Raw genomic sequence first — 13,382 nt, forward strand, 5'->3', positions numbered from 1 at the left:
ATTATTGCAGTGCCCTTCCCATGTTTGACTAACACAACACCCTCCCATGGTGAAATAGGGTTAGTAATTTAACTCACAGAAAGTGGCAGTAAGTTACCTTGATGTAGAGTTTCTGGTTCAGATCTTTCACAGGTAGGGAGAAGGACTCATTCCACGTGGGGTTGAGGTCTTTAAAAACCACTTTGCTTTTGTAGAACGTTTTCCCATCCAATTTGAATTTCACATAAGGGTCACTGGTACCTGAAAATGATATATAAATATAAAACAATGCAGATTAGATTATTTACAGATACTTCTTGACGATGTGGTGGCTATTCTTTAAATAAAACAAAGTATGATGCCGTCATGCTGCTGTAAGGTTTATTCAGTCCTCCGTGGAAGGACTCATTTGCAACAGTCACATATACAGCAGTAAAGTGAAGATTTGAATGAGTCAAAAATCAAAAAGGCAGTTTTCCTTTATCCCTGTATGAGTGGTGCTTATCATGTCCTTGGATGTTCAGTGAAGTCTCAACATCCAGCTGTTGACTTGAACACAGAGTGTAATTAAAACAGGGTTAAAGCTTCATGCATATAATAGCCTCTAGAACAGGTTGTGTAGGGTGTTCTTAAAAATTCCCATTACACTGATGTTCCTCATACTGATCATATACTCATACTGGTGGGGTGGGGTTTGGTGTCTTGCTAAATGACACCATACCAGTACACATACAGTAGTTGTGATGGAGATAGTCTGCTACTTGGGTTTACGGATTAATCAGACTTTTAGATAGACTAGACTAGATTGCCAACCATTTTTTAAGGTTTTATTTTAATTAACGGGCCACATAATATTCCCCCCGAGCAGTGGTTCGATTTCTGAAATTCATTACTCAACAGACTGGAGGGCAGCGCTCTTCCTCTTTTCACTCCATCTTTCGAAAGCAGAGTTGAATTGTCACTGTGACCAAGTGTAATAAATAACCATGAAATCACCCTACTTCTACTTTCCAAGCTTTCTAAATAGAAATGTACCCTTGTTTCTAAACTTCTAGGGAAATGTACTGGTTTCCATTAAGAGGGAGGACCAGATCGCATAGTGTGATCTTTCATATGTCTGTAGTGAGGATGTGGGTTTTCTTCCTCCTCAACTGATGGAACCACAACTTCCTGAATTGAAAGCCAATCAGATTTCAGTTTCCTCTGTGAGAAGTGGCAGCAGCTGAAAACGAGTGCATGTGTTTATTAGTGTCTCATGACTCCTGTATCACATGTAGACAGAACAACATGTGAAGGGGATTGTACCAGGATGCTTAATACTGTATTCTAACACTGCATCACATAAGTGTTTTTATACTTTTATATCTCATATTTGTTCCCTGCTCTGTCAATTTATTTTCATTCCAAGATAAAGGAGGTACAGTCTAGCTAGATGCTTGCTATTCTGTCTATCGACCAGCTGAGGGCAGCCGGCTACCCAACACCGTTTGTGGGCCGCCTCTGCGTTTAAGTCCTTTGTAATCATGCCTGGTTCTGTATGGTTTTGCTGTTAAAATATACGCAATACATTATAAATCTATTACACGACAAACCAGTGTTGTCCTTCAGCAAACAGCTGTGAGCATATGCTATGCATCATAATCATGATCAAACAGAAAAACTAAAAGGTTTTGCTTTTAAAAGACCATATGGACTTAACAATAATGACGGTGAAACCAAATCCTTCCTGCTCCTTTATCCTCTGCTTCATTCTCTGCATTATTTTTACCCAGAGCCCAGTTGTGTAAATACACAGCCACACGAGAGAAAAAATGTAATCCAAATCCCAGAGTGAAAGGCCTGGTGTAATGAATGCTGGGTGTGGCTCAGACAGGTTCTAATATGCTGTATGGAATCCTGTCCCGGCTGTTATAGGAGCTTCGCAGCTACCTTGTCTTTGGTGTCTGTAGAGTCAATAACATGGTGTGTAATCAAACAGACGCTCCTGGCCGTCATTCACAAGCCAAGGCTAAACACACAGCCTGAGGCCAGTGTACGTGAAAACAAACGACAGAGGACATAGGTTTTCAAATGTCACAACACTCTTCTGGCCACAAATAATGTTAAAAGTTTGGGTACATAAAGGAAACTCAAATGAAATGAGGAGAGATGTAAATCTGATACGACTTGAGTTTGTTGTTAAAGAAGTATTACAGAACACAAAAAATAATCTGATAAAGAGTACAGCAAATTAAAGCACTAGTTTCAACATGATAACACCACAGGAAGAATACATGAATAACAGTAGTTGCACTTACTCACTGGGAAACAAACACACATATACTTTACGTGATAAATGACGACATAGGTGACAAACAGTAAAACCATGTGTCAGATGTAATGTAGGAATATAAGAATAGAAGACTGATGTGGAAAAACACAGCACACAATATTATAGTTAGTGTGAAATGCTTTGGGAGGACATAGAGTTTAATGAGACTCAGAGCTAATGGTGCGTTCGTTTTGTCTTGTAATCGCGACTTGCAGCTCGAGAGCGACGTCACATCCGTGTTTGAAAACGAGTAACCGCGGGTTTTTGCGTTCTGTTTGGCACACAACACGACGAGCTTGGTTGCAATAGGCAGTTTGGACGTTTCCTAACGTTTATAGTGATTATCTGGTTTACGGTGCACCCACCGCGGATTTCACATGTTCATTACATATTACACAATCATATTTCACACTTTGATATCTGAATTTTGATTAACGTTAACGTTACGCTACTGCTCTGCTTTCTGCTCACGACTCGGCACTGTTGTCATAGCAACATGGAGCGTCTCTAGCCAATTTCAGCTGCACAAGCTACAAAATAACTAATGAGGCGGTATTTAACACATAATAAGACTGTAGCGACATGCCTATAGGTAACAGTATACAGTGCTATGTGTACGACTTCTTCATTTGGTTACAACAAAGACAAAAGTGCTTAAAATAGTAGAAAACCACAATGTTTACTACGTGTGATGCTCGGAGTAGCCATCTTGGTAACTGAACTAGGGGGCCTCCGAGTTCAGACAACTTAACGAGTCGTTTTATACGTCCTCGGGAGCGTTCTATTTGCAACTTCCGGTTCGTAACTCAGGAAACCGACTCGGAGATCGAGTCTGGTGGACAAAACAAACGCACCATAAATAACATTGGAGGAATGCAGCACTGGATATAGTATATGCATTACTAGCTGCAGAGCTAATGAAACCTCCATGCAGAGAAAGAGAAAGCTTACCAATTAGCAGGAAAGTTAAAACGATGACATTCTCACCAAACACTGATTTCAGGTTTAGGACAGGAGAGTAAAGAGATGATGAAAATGTGATTATATGATTCCACTCCTACGCTTCGCATTTGCTGTGTGTTTCCTCATGTGCTGAAGTATTATTTGCTCCTGCATCTACCCTTGTTCTGACCACTAAGGTATCACTTCACTTCATAGTTGCTGAAAATCAAGTTGCTTTAGTGTTGTTTGCATAGTATCCAATTCAGAACATGTTGCAGGTTTTTTAACATCTTACCATTCTAACGGCACTAAGTTGGTCCATGAAGTGCAGCTGCCAACTTCTGCATACAGTACATGAATACACAAAGAAAGATCTGCTGTATATGTTCTTTTGTTCTTTTTTGCACTTCACTGTTGTCATGTGGGATCATACAGTATGTGTATGTGTAGTAGCAGTGGTTCTTACCACAGCGGTCCCTGATGACCAGGTTGCGTCCTTCCTTCAGGTTGATGGTGAGCAGAAAGGACCTGGAAAGATCCCTGGTGTTCTCTGACACACTGAAGGACTCGTTGCCCATCTCGTACTAGAAACAGACACCAAAACATTAGCATAATTTGTTTTGTTTATTACTAGTAGTAGTACATGTGATTGCAGCTAGACTTTCTGAGTACGTCTACAGCTGGATCTGAATATGAACACATATCATGTGTAAATAGAGCTGAGTTTCAGTAAAGATACTAAAACCATGCTTTTTTATATACTACTATACCTCAATATAAACCTTTTCTACAAACCACATTTTTATTGACAAAAAGGAATAACATTTTTAAAGTTCTGATAATTGATTAGGAACGATACGATCAAAAAATACTGTAGAAGATCAAATATGGCCGAACATTTGACATCCGTAATTGACAGATTGACCATAGTTGGTGTTATAGGTTTCCCTATTTTCTTTCATATTTCAAAATTCTCTAATTTGAAATGTTAAAGTCTTGATTTTATTACATTTAGTTATATTTCCCTTATATATTTCCTTTGTGGGTTTAAGCACATAGGGACCATTTTGTTTGTTTTTTAGAATAACAACATGGAAAAATGAATTGCGGTGTCCACATTGTTCCTATTGCAACACTACAGCTTGTAAACGTAAGCTGTTAGGGGGTTTTTTCACAGCATTGAGACACACAACTTCGAGTTCTTTGATTTTGTTCTGCTTTCATTCATTCATTCATTCCAAAGTTACATGTTCTTCACATACTAGAATTTACAGATTATGTCTATAAGTCCTTATTTTATACTTAGACTGTGTTGACCTTTTTTATGTAGTTTTTGATACAATATAAAAAACACACTCTGTGCAGTTGTATGCCATCCATGCTTCATGTCCATGCAATGGATTATTTAATCACTATTAAGCCTCTCCACCAAAGCATGCATCTTTCAGAGAATAAACCCTGGTAGCCTGGAATCACCCAGCTCAGAGTCCCAACCCTGACCGTGAGGATGACACACACTGAGCGCTGAACCACACCGCCTACTGTCCCATCATGTTCTGAACACAACACAATAATCTGGATTAAACTTTGACACGAGTGTGTGTCAACCAAAGCACAATGCCGCTGTCTGCACAATGCTTACCAAAAAACACGATCACAGCCACTTGACAGAAACAGCCTTCCGCGGGGTCCTTTTAACCCCACAGATAAAACCACCCACTCTCACCTTTTCTACACGACGTTATTAGATAAATCTTTAGTACACAACATAGTGAATAATATTAAAATGATATCAGCACTGAATCCCCATACAAATTTACAAATGCTCAAACTGGATTGCAGCACTTACATTTTGGTTGACCCTGTCCTTTGACACGAGACTGTTGAAATCATGATTACCATACTGCGGAGACAAAGATAAATACATTTCCAATAAATCTATCATGTGATATATGAAGAGGAAAGTCCCAGAGAATGAAAGAGGAAAGTTTAAGTCTGCTGGTCAGTTAAAGGGTCAAGAACTGATCTCTCTTTGGCATTTCTACCACCAGCACAAATCCTCTGATCATTTATTAAAAATTCCTGTATCCAGGGGACTGCACAGCATTAAACCACAGAACAAAATACTGGGAGAAAAAGCGAATCCGCTCTCTTTCTGTTTTTCATTTTCAGTTCAAAATGACTTCAGTTCAGAGCCTTTACCTCCTTGTAGACTTTATATCACGAGGGACTGAGCATTATCCAATACATTGACAATATTTACAGATCTTTTGGGAACCTAATGTATAACATGGACTGATCACATAACTAGGAGAAAGTACATCTGTTTTTTTTTTTGCAAAAAAGCATTTGCAGAAAGTCAGCCTGTCAGGAATGAAAACAAGATCAGAGATTTTCCAGTTTTCCGTGTGTTGCATTTCTCTGTTGTAGTTTTTAAAAAATGTCAAGTGCACAGAGTTCAAGAGACTGTGGTCGGACTAACCTGTTCTGGGACCCCAGGGAAAAAATGAACTAGTGTGCCACTATCAAACCAAGGGGTTTTCACACTGTGTACAATACATTGTATATTATATACAGGAAGTCAAATCAAGTCAAATCAGTTTTATTTGGCTTGCTCACAGTATGTATATGCAGCAATAGCACTGGCTGTAGAAAAATGTGGTGTAAAACCAGATTTTGACATACAAATACAGATTCTACAGCTATGCTAGCAGGTCTGTGAGGCTCAGGCTGTACTGAGGCACAGTGGTGTTACATGCTAACATGCTCACGATGGCAATGCTAACACAATGATGTTTAGCAGGCACTGTGTAATGTTGACCCTGTTCACCACCTTAGTTAGCAGTGTATGTAGTTAGCTTAGTTAGCAGTGTGTGATAACATTATCTAATTAGTACTAAACTGAAAGTAGAGCTAAGGCTGATGGGAACATCTGCAGTTTAAAAAAAGTATTTAATCACAAACCAGTAGTATTCAAACAAGTCAATTTTGACCTGATGACAATGAATGTTGAAAAGCAAAGAGATCGCCAAAGTGATGACAATTCATCCTGATGCATCTCACAACAATCCATTGATGACATATTTCAAGATAACATTTTGTGTTGTCATAACGTGAGAGCCAAAATGCCATGTGATTACAGTAAGTCCATCAAAGGTGTGGTGCAAAGTCATGAGACAACATTTACTATTTGCTATCCTTGTTCAGAAACACATTTGCTTCTGCCATTTTCATCCCTGGAAAACAGGAACAAGAAGCACTGTTGGGGAAAATCCAATATAACACCTCAGCACCGGCACCTTTCATCTTAAGAGAAAGCAATCTGACAGTGACAGCGTGGAATGTAGGTGGAGAGGACATAAGAGAAATACGTTTCCTTGTTAATAGTGTTGTCCTATGACAGAGGTATTGACTGTAGCTTTAATATAAGTCATATGTTCAGCCTAAGTAGTAACTGTGACTGTGAAAAGACAAGACTATGACACAGGTGTCTGTAAACTTTGTTGTGTATGTAAACAAGGGCGATATTACATCATGCAGGCATACGGACCCTGACTTCAGCAATGCTTTGAGTCCTTGTGTCCAGTTTTGCCAAACAATTGAGAAATTAGACTACTGCGATACAGAAAGGCAACTTACATAGCTTGAAACTTATATTACAGTTACAATATTGTAATGCAAAATTATTAATAGATAAAGCTATATATATATATATTATTGAATAATAAGTGAAACTGGACCTCATATTTAATGAATATGAATGAAATCAAGCACCAAAGGCATTTTTGTGTCTATTTATGTCGTTCCATTCCGTCTGTGACGGTCTCTGATGCTTGGTTCTTTGTATGCATGTGCTTTTGTTTGTCTGCCTATGTTTGCTTTTCTTTCTGCTGTACCCAGGTCTCTCTTGCAAAAGCAATCTTGATCTCAAAGACTACCTGATTAAACAAAGGTGTAAGGTGTGAAGGGTTGTATATGTCTCAATTTGGCAGTAACTGCTTGCCTTAGTCCATCTACTGACCACGAGAAGACAATAGCAACAAGACTTGTAAAAGAAGTCTTCACTGTAACATTGTAAAAAGCAAGCATCCATTAAGCCCAACATATATGAAAAATATAGATGTAAATATAGTTTATATAGCTTCCCAATGATGATATTTTGTGGAATATTAAATCAGTGCTAAATGTCACTGATTTAAAATTAGCAAGGAAAGTTTATTTAGGTGCTGTTGAAACCTACTATTACAGGAAGTGAGAAACATGATTGACAGATCTGCTACCTGACACAGAGTGTGGTTTGTCAGTGTAACTCTGCCTGCCAGATGTCACATATTGTAGCATACATTTACTTCTGTCTATATTGTCATATATTGTACTATAATGAACATACTTAAGACTCTTTTTATATGTATATACGAATATATACACATTTTCTATTTCTAGTCTATATATATTTTGTTAGATATTATAGAATTATTATTTTATTTCTATTCTTAATGTCACAAACATTTTTTTTTTTGATGACCTAAAAATTCTAAGAATGTGTTGTTTTTAAAATGTGTTAGACCAAGCAACTGGTTCTCAAATAACTTAAATTAAAGAGAAAGATTGATTTCAAAATTCTACACATTTCTCTGAGCCTACTGAACTATGTCAGATCTCTTTAGATTTTAAAGTTGGCCATTACAGAAATAAACATCAGAATATGTGGAATGTTGGGCATCAAATCCCAAAATATCTATAAATATTTACATGTGTCACAACAAAACACCAACTCTTAATACTATTGATTCCTACCTCATACCATACAAGATCAATTATCTAACACTAAGTAGCACCCGTGCTCAAATCAACATCCTTGTAAAGTGATATGTTGTTGTAAAGACCTGTCATTAAATGTCATGCTTTGGGAGTATACAAACACACACCTTTTGTTGCTGTAGACTATTGATTTTGGAATGAGCTCCAATTTCATCTTCGCCCAGCTCCTCCAAGGTAAACTTTAAAAGGTCCTGTGCAAATATACCTGAAACCTCACTTCCGCCAGTGTACAATAAACCAACCCGTTCTTTAGAAGTACATGATCTCTTTACCTGTGTGCTACCAGGAAACAAAATACTATACTATACAAAACAATCTTATTCTACGGTCATGCTCACCGTTAATTATTCTACAAAATATATTGATATGGAAACATTAATCCAGCGTAAGAGATATCAAAATAAAAATCTATTAAAATGTTTAGGTCTACAACTTTTATATAAAGACCCTTTGCTTATGTTTGGAGGAATGATCTGTTCTTTCAGACACTGATTCAACATTTCAAATGCAGTGTCTGTACCTGTGAGCTGTCCTGGAAAACCTCTATGGATGGAGTGTCTGGGCTGTAGACTGTCATCATCTCCGGTAGGGCCAGCTCCTCAGGCTCCATTCCCCTGGCAGGTCTGTAGTTTGTCTCTAGGGAACTCTTCTCCTCCTCACAGAGACTGTTGACAGACTCCTGAGAAGAAGCCCAGTCTGTGCAGTCTGTAGGCACACTTAGTCTGTGTTCACTCCTCCCAGCTCCTCCACCAGCTACACCTGTCTTCAGGCCACTCCCACCTCCTCCTGGGCCTCGAGCAGGCTTGACAAGTGGTGACGAGGGGTTGCTGTAGCTGGGGGAGTTGTACTGTTGCAGCTGCGTGTTGGAGGAGACGTGAGCGTACTCCTGCCTCATGTCCCTCATGTCGGGAACGGAGGAGCTCATCCGGTGGTCCATGGCGTGTTCGAGCTGGATGACCGACTTGCTTGGGCTCGTCTTGCCTCGCCGAAGATGTGGCAGCATCTTCTGGCGGAGATGCCGAAGCATGCCCGGCTTCTTGGAGTCCATGATGGGAGGGAGAGTTAGTCTTTGTCTAAGATCTGGACATCACCAGCTAGATTAAAAAAAACAGAGACAGAGAGGAGTTAGTCACTGTCTGCAGCTGAGACTGGGCTCAGTCACTCTGTAGAAAAGTTGTTGATTGTTGATTCTCATTTCCAGCTTGACAAATTGGCAACCCAAAGCGACGATCTGGGAGCACAAACAGTTGTTTGATTCCTATTTACCCAAAGTGTCCAGAGTGACTTAATCAACTATCTCTCTCCAGGATAATTGACCACTTTAAGCTGCAATTCATCAAAGCTTGTGTCACATTCTTACATACTTCTTATATTCTCTTGCCATTAATTCTTATGAACATGCAAGGAAGCTCAGCTCTTGATCAGCCCCCAAATAATTGCAACCATTAAAGGATGACAACATAACATTCCTAATTAACTGTAATTCCAATACAATTTTACAATAAATCCTCCATGAAATGAGAGACATATAAAACATGGGAGAAAACTGAAGTGAAAGTGTCTTGCTTTCTTGCCAAGAGTTAGATGACAGTCCTCTCTCATATCTATCCATTACTGTAGATGTAAATCTAGGAAATAGTTTAAATGCTGTAAGTGCTCTCAACAAGGTCTGTGGATTATCTTGAGTAAGCTGGTCATGACTTCTGGAGAGAGACTTTGTTGTTGGGTTTTCTAATGTATTTTTTGGCGCTTTGAGCACCACAAGCTGAGTGCCATCTGGGTACATTATATTGGAGAGAAGGCAAACATCTCTATGACTGATATCTCCAAGACTCTGAAACTCATCTCAGAACAGGAAAAATATGTATTTCTGATTGTGGATGAACTGTGCCTTTTAGTCAGTGTGTAACAATAACCATAGCACTCAGTGGTAAGGGTTACTGTAACATCATCTCTCACATTGTATTCACAAAGAAGATCTCATTGTTTAAGGAAGCGTCACCCGTTCTCAACTCAGACACAGGTGCTTAAACACCATTGGAGCAAAAGGCATTGCATATTAACAGTAGATATCACATTATCAGCTCATGGAACAGAAACAAAAGATCAAAGAGGAGAAGGAAGCTAGGAAAGAGAAATTCTGAACCGAACCTCAATGATAGGAGGTTGATGATTAACTCGTGCTTCCTAAGGTAATCAGGAAATAATAAATCATTCTTCTGCATCACCATAACAGAATTTAGCAGGATAGCTTACCTTCCAACTGTATTTTACGTACTTTTATATTGAGTTTTTATTAAAAATAAAGCACATGCACAAAACTGCAGCAACCAGACACATTGTACTTGTAAACTGTATTAACTGTAAACATGTTGCTCGAATCCAGAATAATTTAGATACCATTTTCACTACTGTCTCTTGTATACTTAGTAGTCACATAATTATTATTACTTAATTATTTTATCAGATGTATGACATCAGTTCTCTCCTTTCGATGTGGCTCATTCATTACCGTTGACCCATTTTATGTAATTACCACCCTAACAGAAGAGAACAGATGAAATACTTAGCAAGCAACACAAATCACAATCTATTTTCCCAATCCAATCTATTTAAGTCTGCAGAACACACATTCACATATGACTCTAAACACTTATTCATCCAGCTATATGTAACCTCAACAAAGACTAGCCAATCAATATGAGGGCAGCCACATACTGTACCCATATTCTACATACAGCAACTGCAGTGGAGGCCAATATGCAAATGCAGACACAGTACACAGAAATGGCCCCATATCAATCAGTCAAAATTAAATGCCACAACAAAGACTAAAAGAATCCATAATCTTAGCATGTGTTGTGCTGTAGATACAGTTCTCATAAATTACAACCTAATTGGGTTTCTTTTCCCACTTCCCTTCATTAGAAATAACTTTTACACATTTGAGTATTTTAATTTGTGACCTTTGGTTAAATAACGTAGGATTAAAATGTTCCACCTACTTAATCCTACTGTCTTTCAGCAGGATCACACAGTCTATGAAAGTCTGAACCATGAGGATGTGGTCATGTCATACATGATTCATTAATGGTATTTACTCTAATGCTGCCTGTGCTTCAACACAAATGCCAGTCAAACTGGCAACACTAATAAAATGATAAAACATTTGGGGGAAGAACGAGACACTTGCTCTTCATTATGTTTTTTCAGCACAATGCATGGAAAATAAACTACATTTCTACAAAGCATGCATGTCTTATTTAAGATTCAGTTTAAAAATGTGTCTGTCGCTTCATGTATTTATTTATCATCAATATCATATCACTGCTGATTACATTCTCCCAGATGCAAATTCAAAAGATGCGCTGCAGAATTATTTCCTGGCTGATACATGTATGCATATATGTATATAAATAATTGTATATTGTTTGTTTGTATATTGTATTATTTAATTTCATTTGTTATTATTTAACATTTAATTGCCTTTTTTGTAGCATGAAGGGACTGCAAACCTTCATTTCATTATACAGTCTTGTGTTGTATAATGATATGTGGTGGATAAAAATACAAAATACAAAAAATGTATAAAATAACAGTACAAGCTCTGTCCTGAAAATACATTTGCATACATTTGAATCCACAACTCTCACGCAGGGGGACAGAGGAAGTTGGTTATGAAATGCCATTGAACTGCTATGCATTATACCATGCGGGTATTCTGTCCACCTTTCGTAGATTTGCCAAATGTGATCATCAGTAAAAACACAGAGTGCAGCTACTACAATATTTTTAATGGATTGTTCCTGAATTTGTTTGTGCATGTATTTGGCTGAGTCATCTATCATGCATTTACAGTTTGCAGACTGCAAAGTCACCTTTGTTCTATAAAACATAATCTCGATTTCCAACTAAAGGAACAAACTGTGAGTAGACAATGCTGTCTGTGCATATTGTGATGCGTTTGATACTTGCTTGCTAATCTGTCATCCCTCTAGATGATCTCTGCACTACAAACAGCAGCAGTTGTACCTGCCAAGAGCTACTGCTCCGGTTTCTGACAAAACCTGATTTTGTAAAACGGCCCCATAAGCCTCTTACCGGCCTCAGACTTTGTATTGTCATTAAATGCGACTGATAACCTGCCATGTTATCAGCTTGCAAAGGAATATGGAGGAATGACAAAGAACAAAACAAGAACCAGTATTTACAAAAAACGCAGAGATGATGACAGATGTTAAAGTTGTGACATTGAAAATACAGTTTCAGATTGAGAGTCCAAGAATTTTCAAATGTCACACCTAATTTCTGACACTGATAGCTAGCAACACTGACATGATATTTCTTCAAAATGGGATATTATTTATGGGATAGTAATAGTTAGTTACTTTTCCCAGGAATTACTCTAGAACCACTTATTGCAATGCCCAGTTTGGAGAAAATGAGTAAACTAATGACTCATATCTGTAGCCTAGATTCAGAATTCTCTCGCCTGACCCACATACAAGGATTAGATTGTGGATGACTGAAAGAGAGAGACAGCAGGCAGAGGGAAAGGATGATGGCCACTCACAGGCCTGACTGCAGATCTGTCTATTACTCAAGAAAGGAATAGTTCTAAAGTGCACATTTGTCATGATCTACTATTCTACTAGTGTTGCTTAATGTGTGTCTCTTCTTTTTCTGCAAAAACCCCACCCATCATATAAAAAACACACTTGTGCTGGCAGGTAGCTACCAGAGTAATCTCTCAGTATGAGGCGTGTATTTGGTTTTCAGCTGGACAAAAACTCTGTTTACATTTCGAGAGAACATGGTTGTGGCCTGATTTGATTAATTTCACCCTTCTCCTCCTGATCTAACAACACAGGTGAGTAAAGTGTGGCCGGAGGCCAGCACACCTCTACAGCTCCAGAGCTCTGTATCTCTCTATAGCTCAGTATCGCACATTAATACAAACCATGTCTACACACCTAAAGGATTTGACTGAAATGCTTCATGTAAGCAAACCCTGCCACACAGCATTAACTGAAGCTAAAGACAATAACTTCCTTCCACTGTGCTTTTAAAGCACCTATGTGCAGAAACAGTTTATTGTGATGTCATGATTGTAACATCTTTTAAATTATTCTGATTATATGTGCTTTTGTTTGTAGGACAAACGTCTGTGAAGTAGATGTTATGCTTTAAGCTAATTTATCTTAGTGTCCCTGTGTTCAATACAAGGCTTGTAGGTCTGATCCAACAGACGAGCTACTGTAGCTCAAACTGCTGAAAGAGTTAATGCTGGTTCTGATAGAAAGGTGTCAGAACACACAGTCTGTTGGTA

At 38.4% G+C, this 13,382-nt stretch overlaps 1 protein-coding gene across 3 annotated transcripts in view; it reads right to left on the reverse strand.

Moving 5' to 3' along the window:
• LOC127351534 (multiple C2 and transmembrane domain-containing protein 2) overlaps positions 1-13,382 on the reverse strand; it is a 37,920-nt gene that overhangs the window by 20,108 nt on the left and 4,430 nt on the right. For 2 of the 3 annotated variants that reach the window (XM_051379148.1, XM_051379147.1), the window contains exons 2-5: positions 8,574-9,147; positions 5,082-5,135; positions 3,699-3,816; positions 98-240 (exon numbers count right to left, since the gene is read on the reverse strand). In XM_051379148.1, coding sequence (XP_051235108.1) covers positions 98-240; positions 3,699-3,816; positions 5,082-5,135; positions 8,574-9,101 — 843 coding nt within the window. In that variant the 5' untranslated portion in view covers positions 9,102-9,147. The remainder of the gene's footprint in view (positions 1-97; positions 241-3,698; positions 3,817-5,081; positions 5,136-8,573; positions 9,148-13,382) is intronic. The other variant, XM_051379149.1, reaches the window with a different exon arrangement.

The sequence above is a fragment of the Dicentrarchus labrax genome, unplaced genomic scaffold (genome assembly GCF_905237075.1).
Source record: "Dicentrarchus labrax unplaced genomic scaffold, dlabrax2021, whole genome shotgun sequence".
Lineage (NCBI taxonomy): Eukaryota > Metazoa > Chordata > Actinopteri > Moronidae > Dicentrarchus > Dicentrarchus labrax.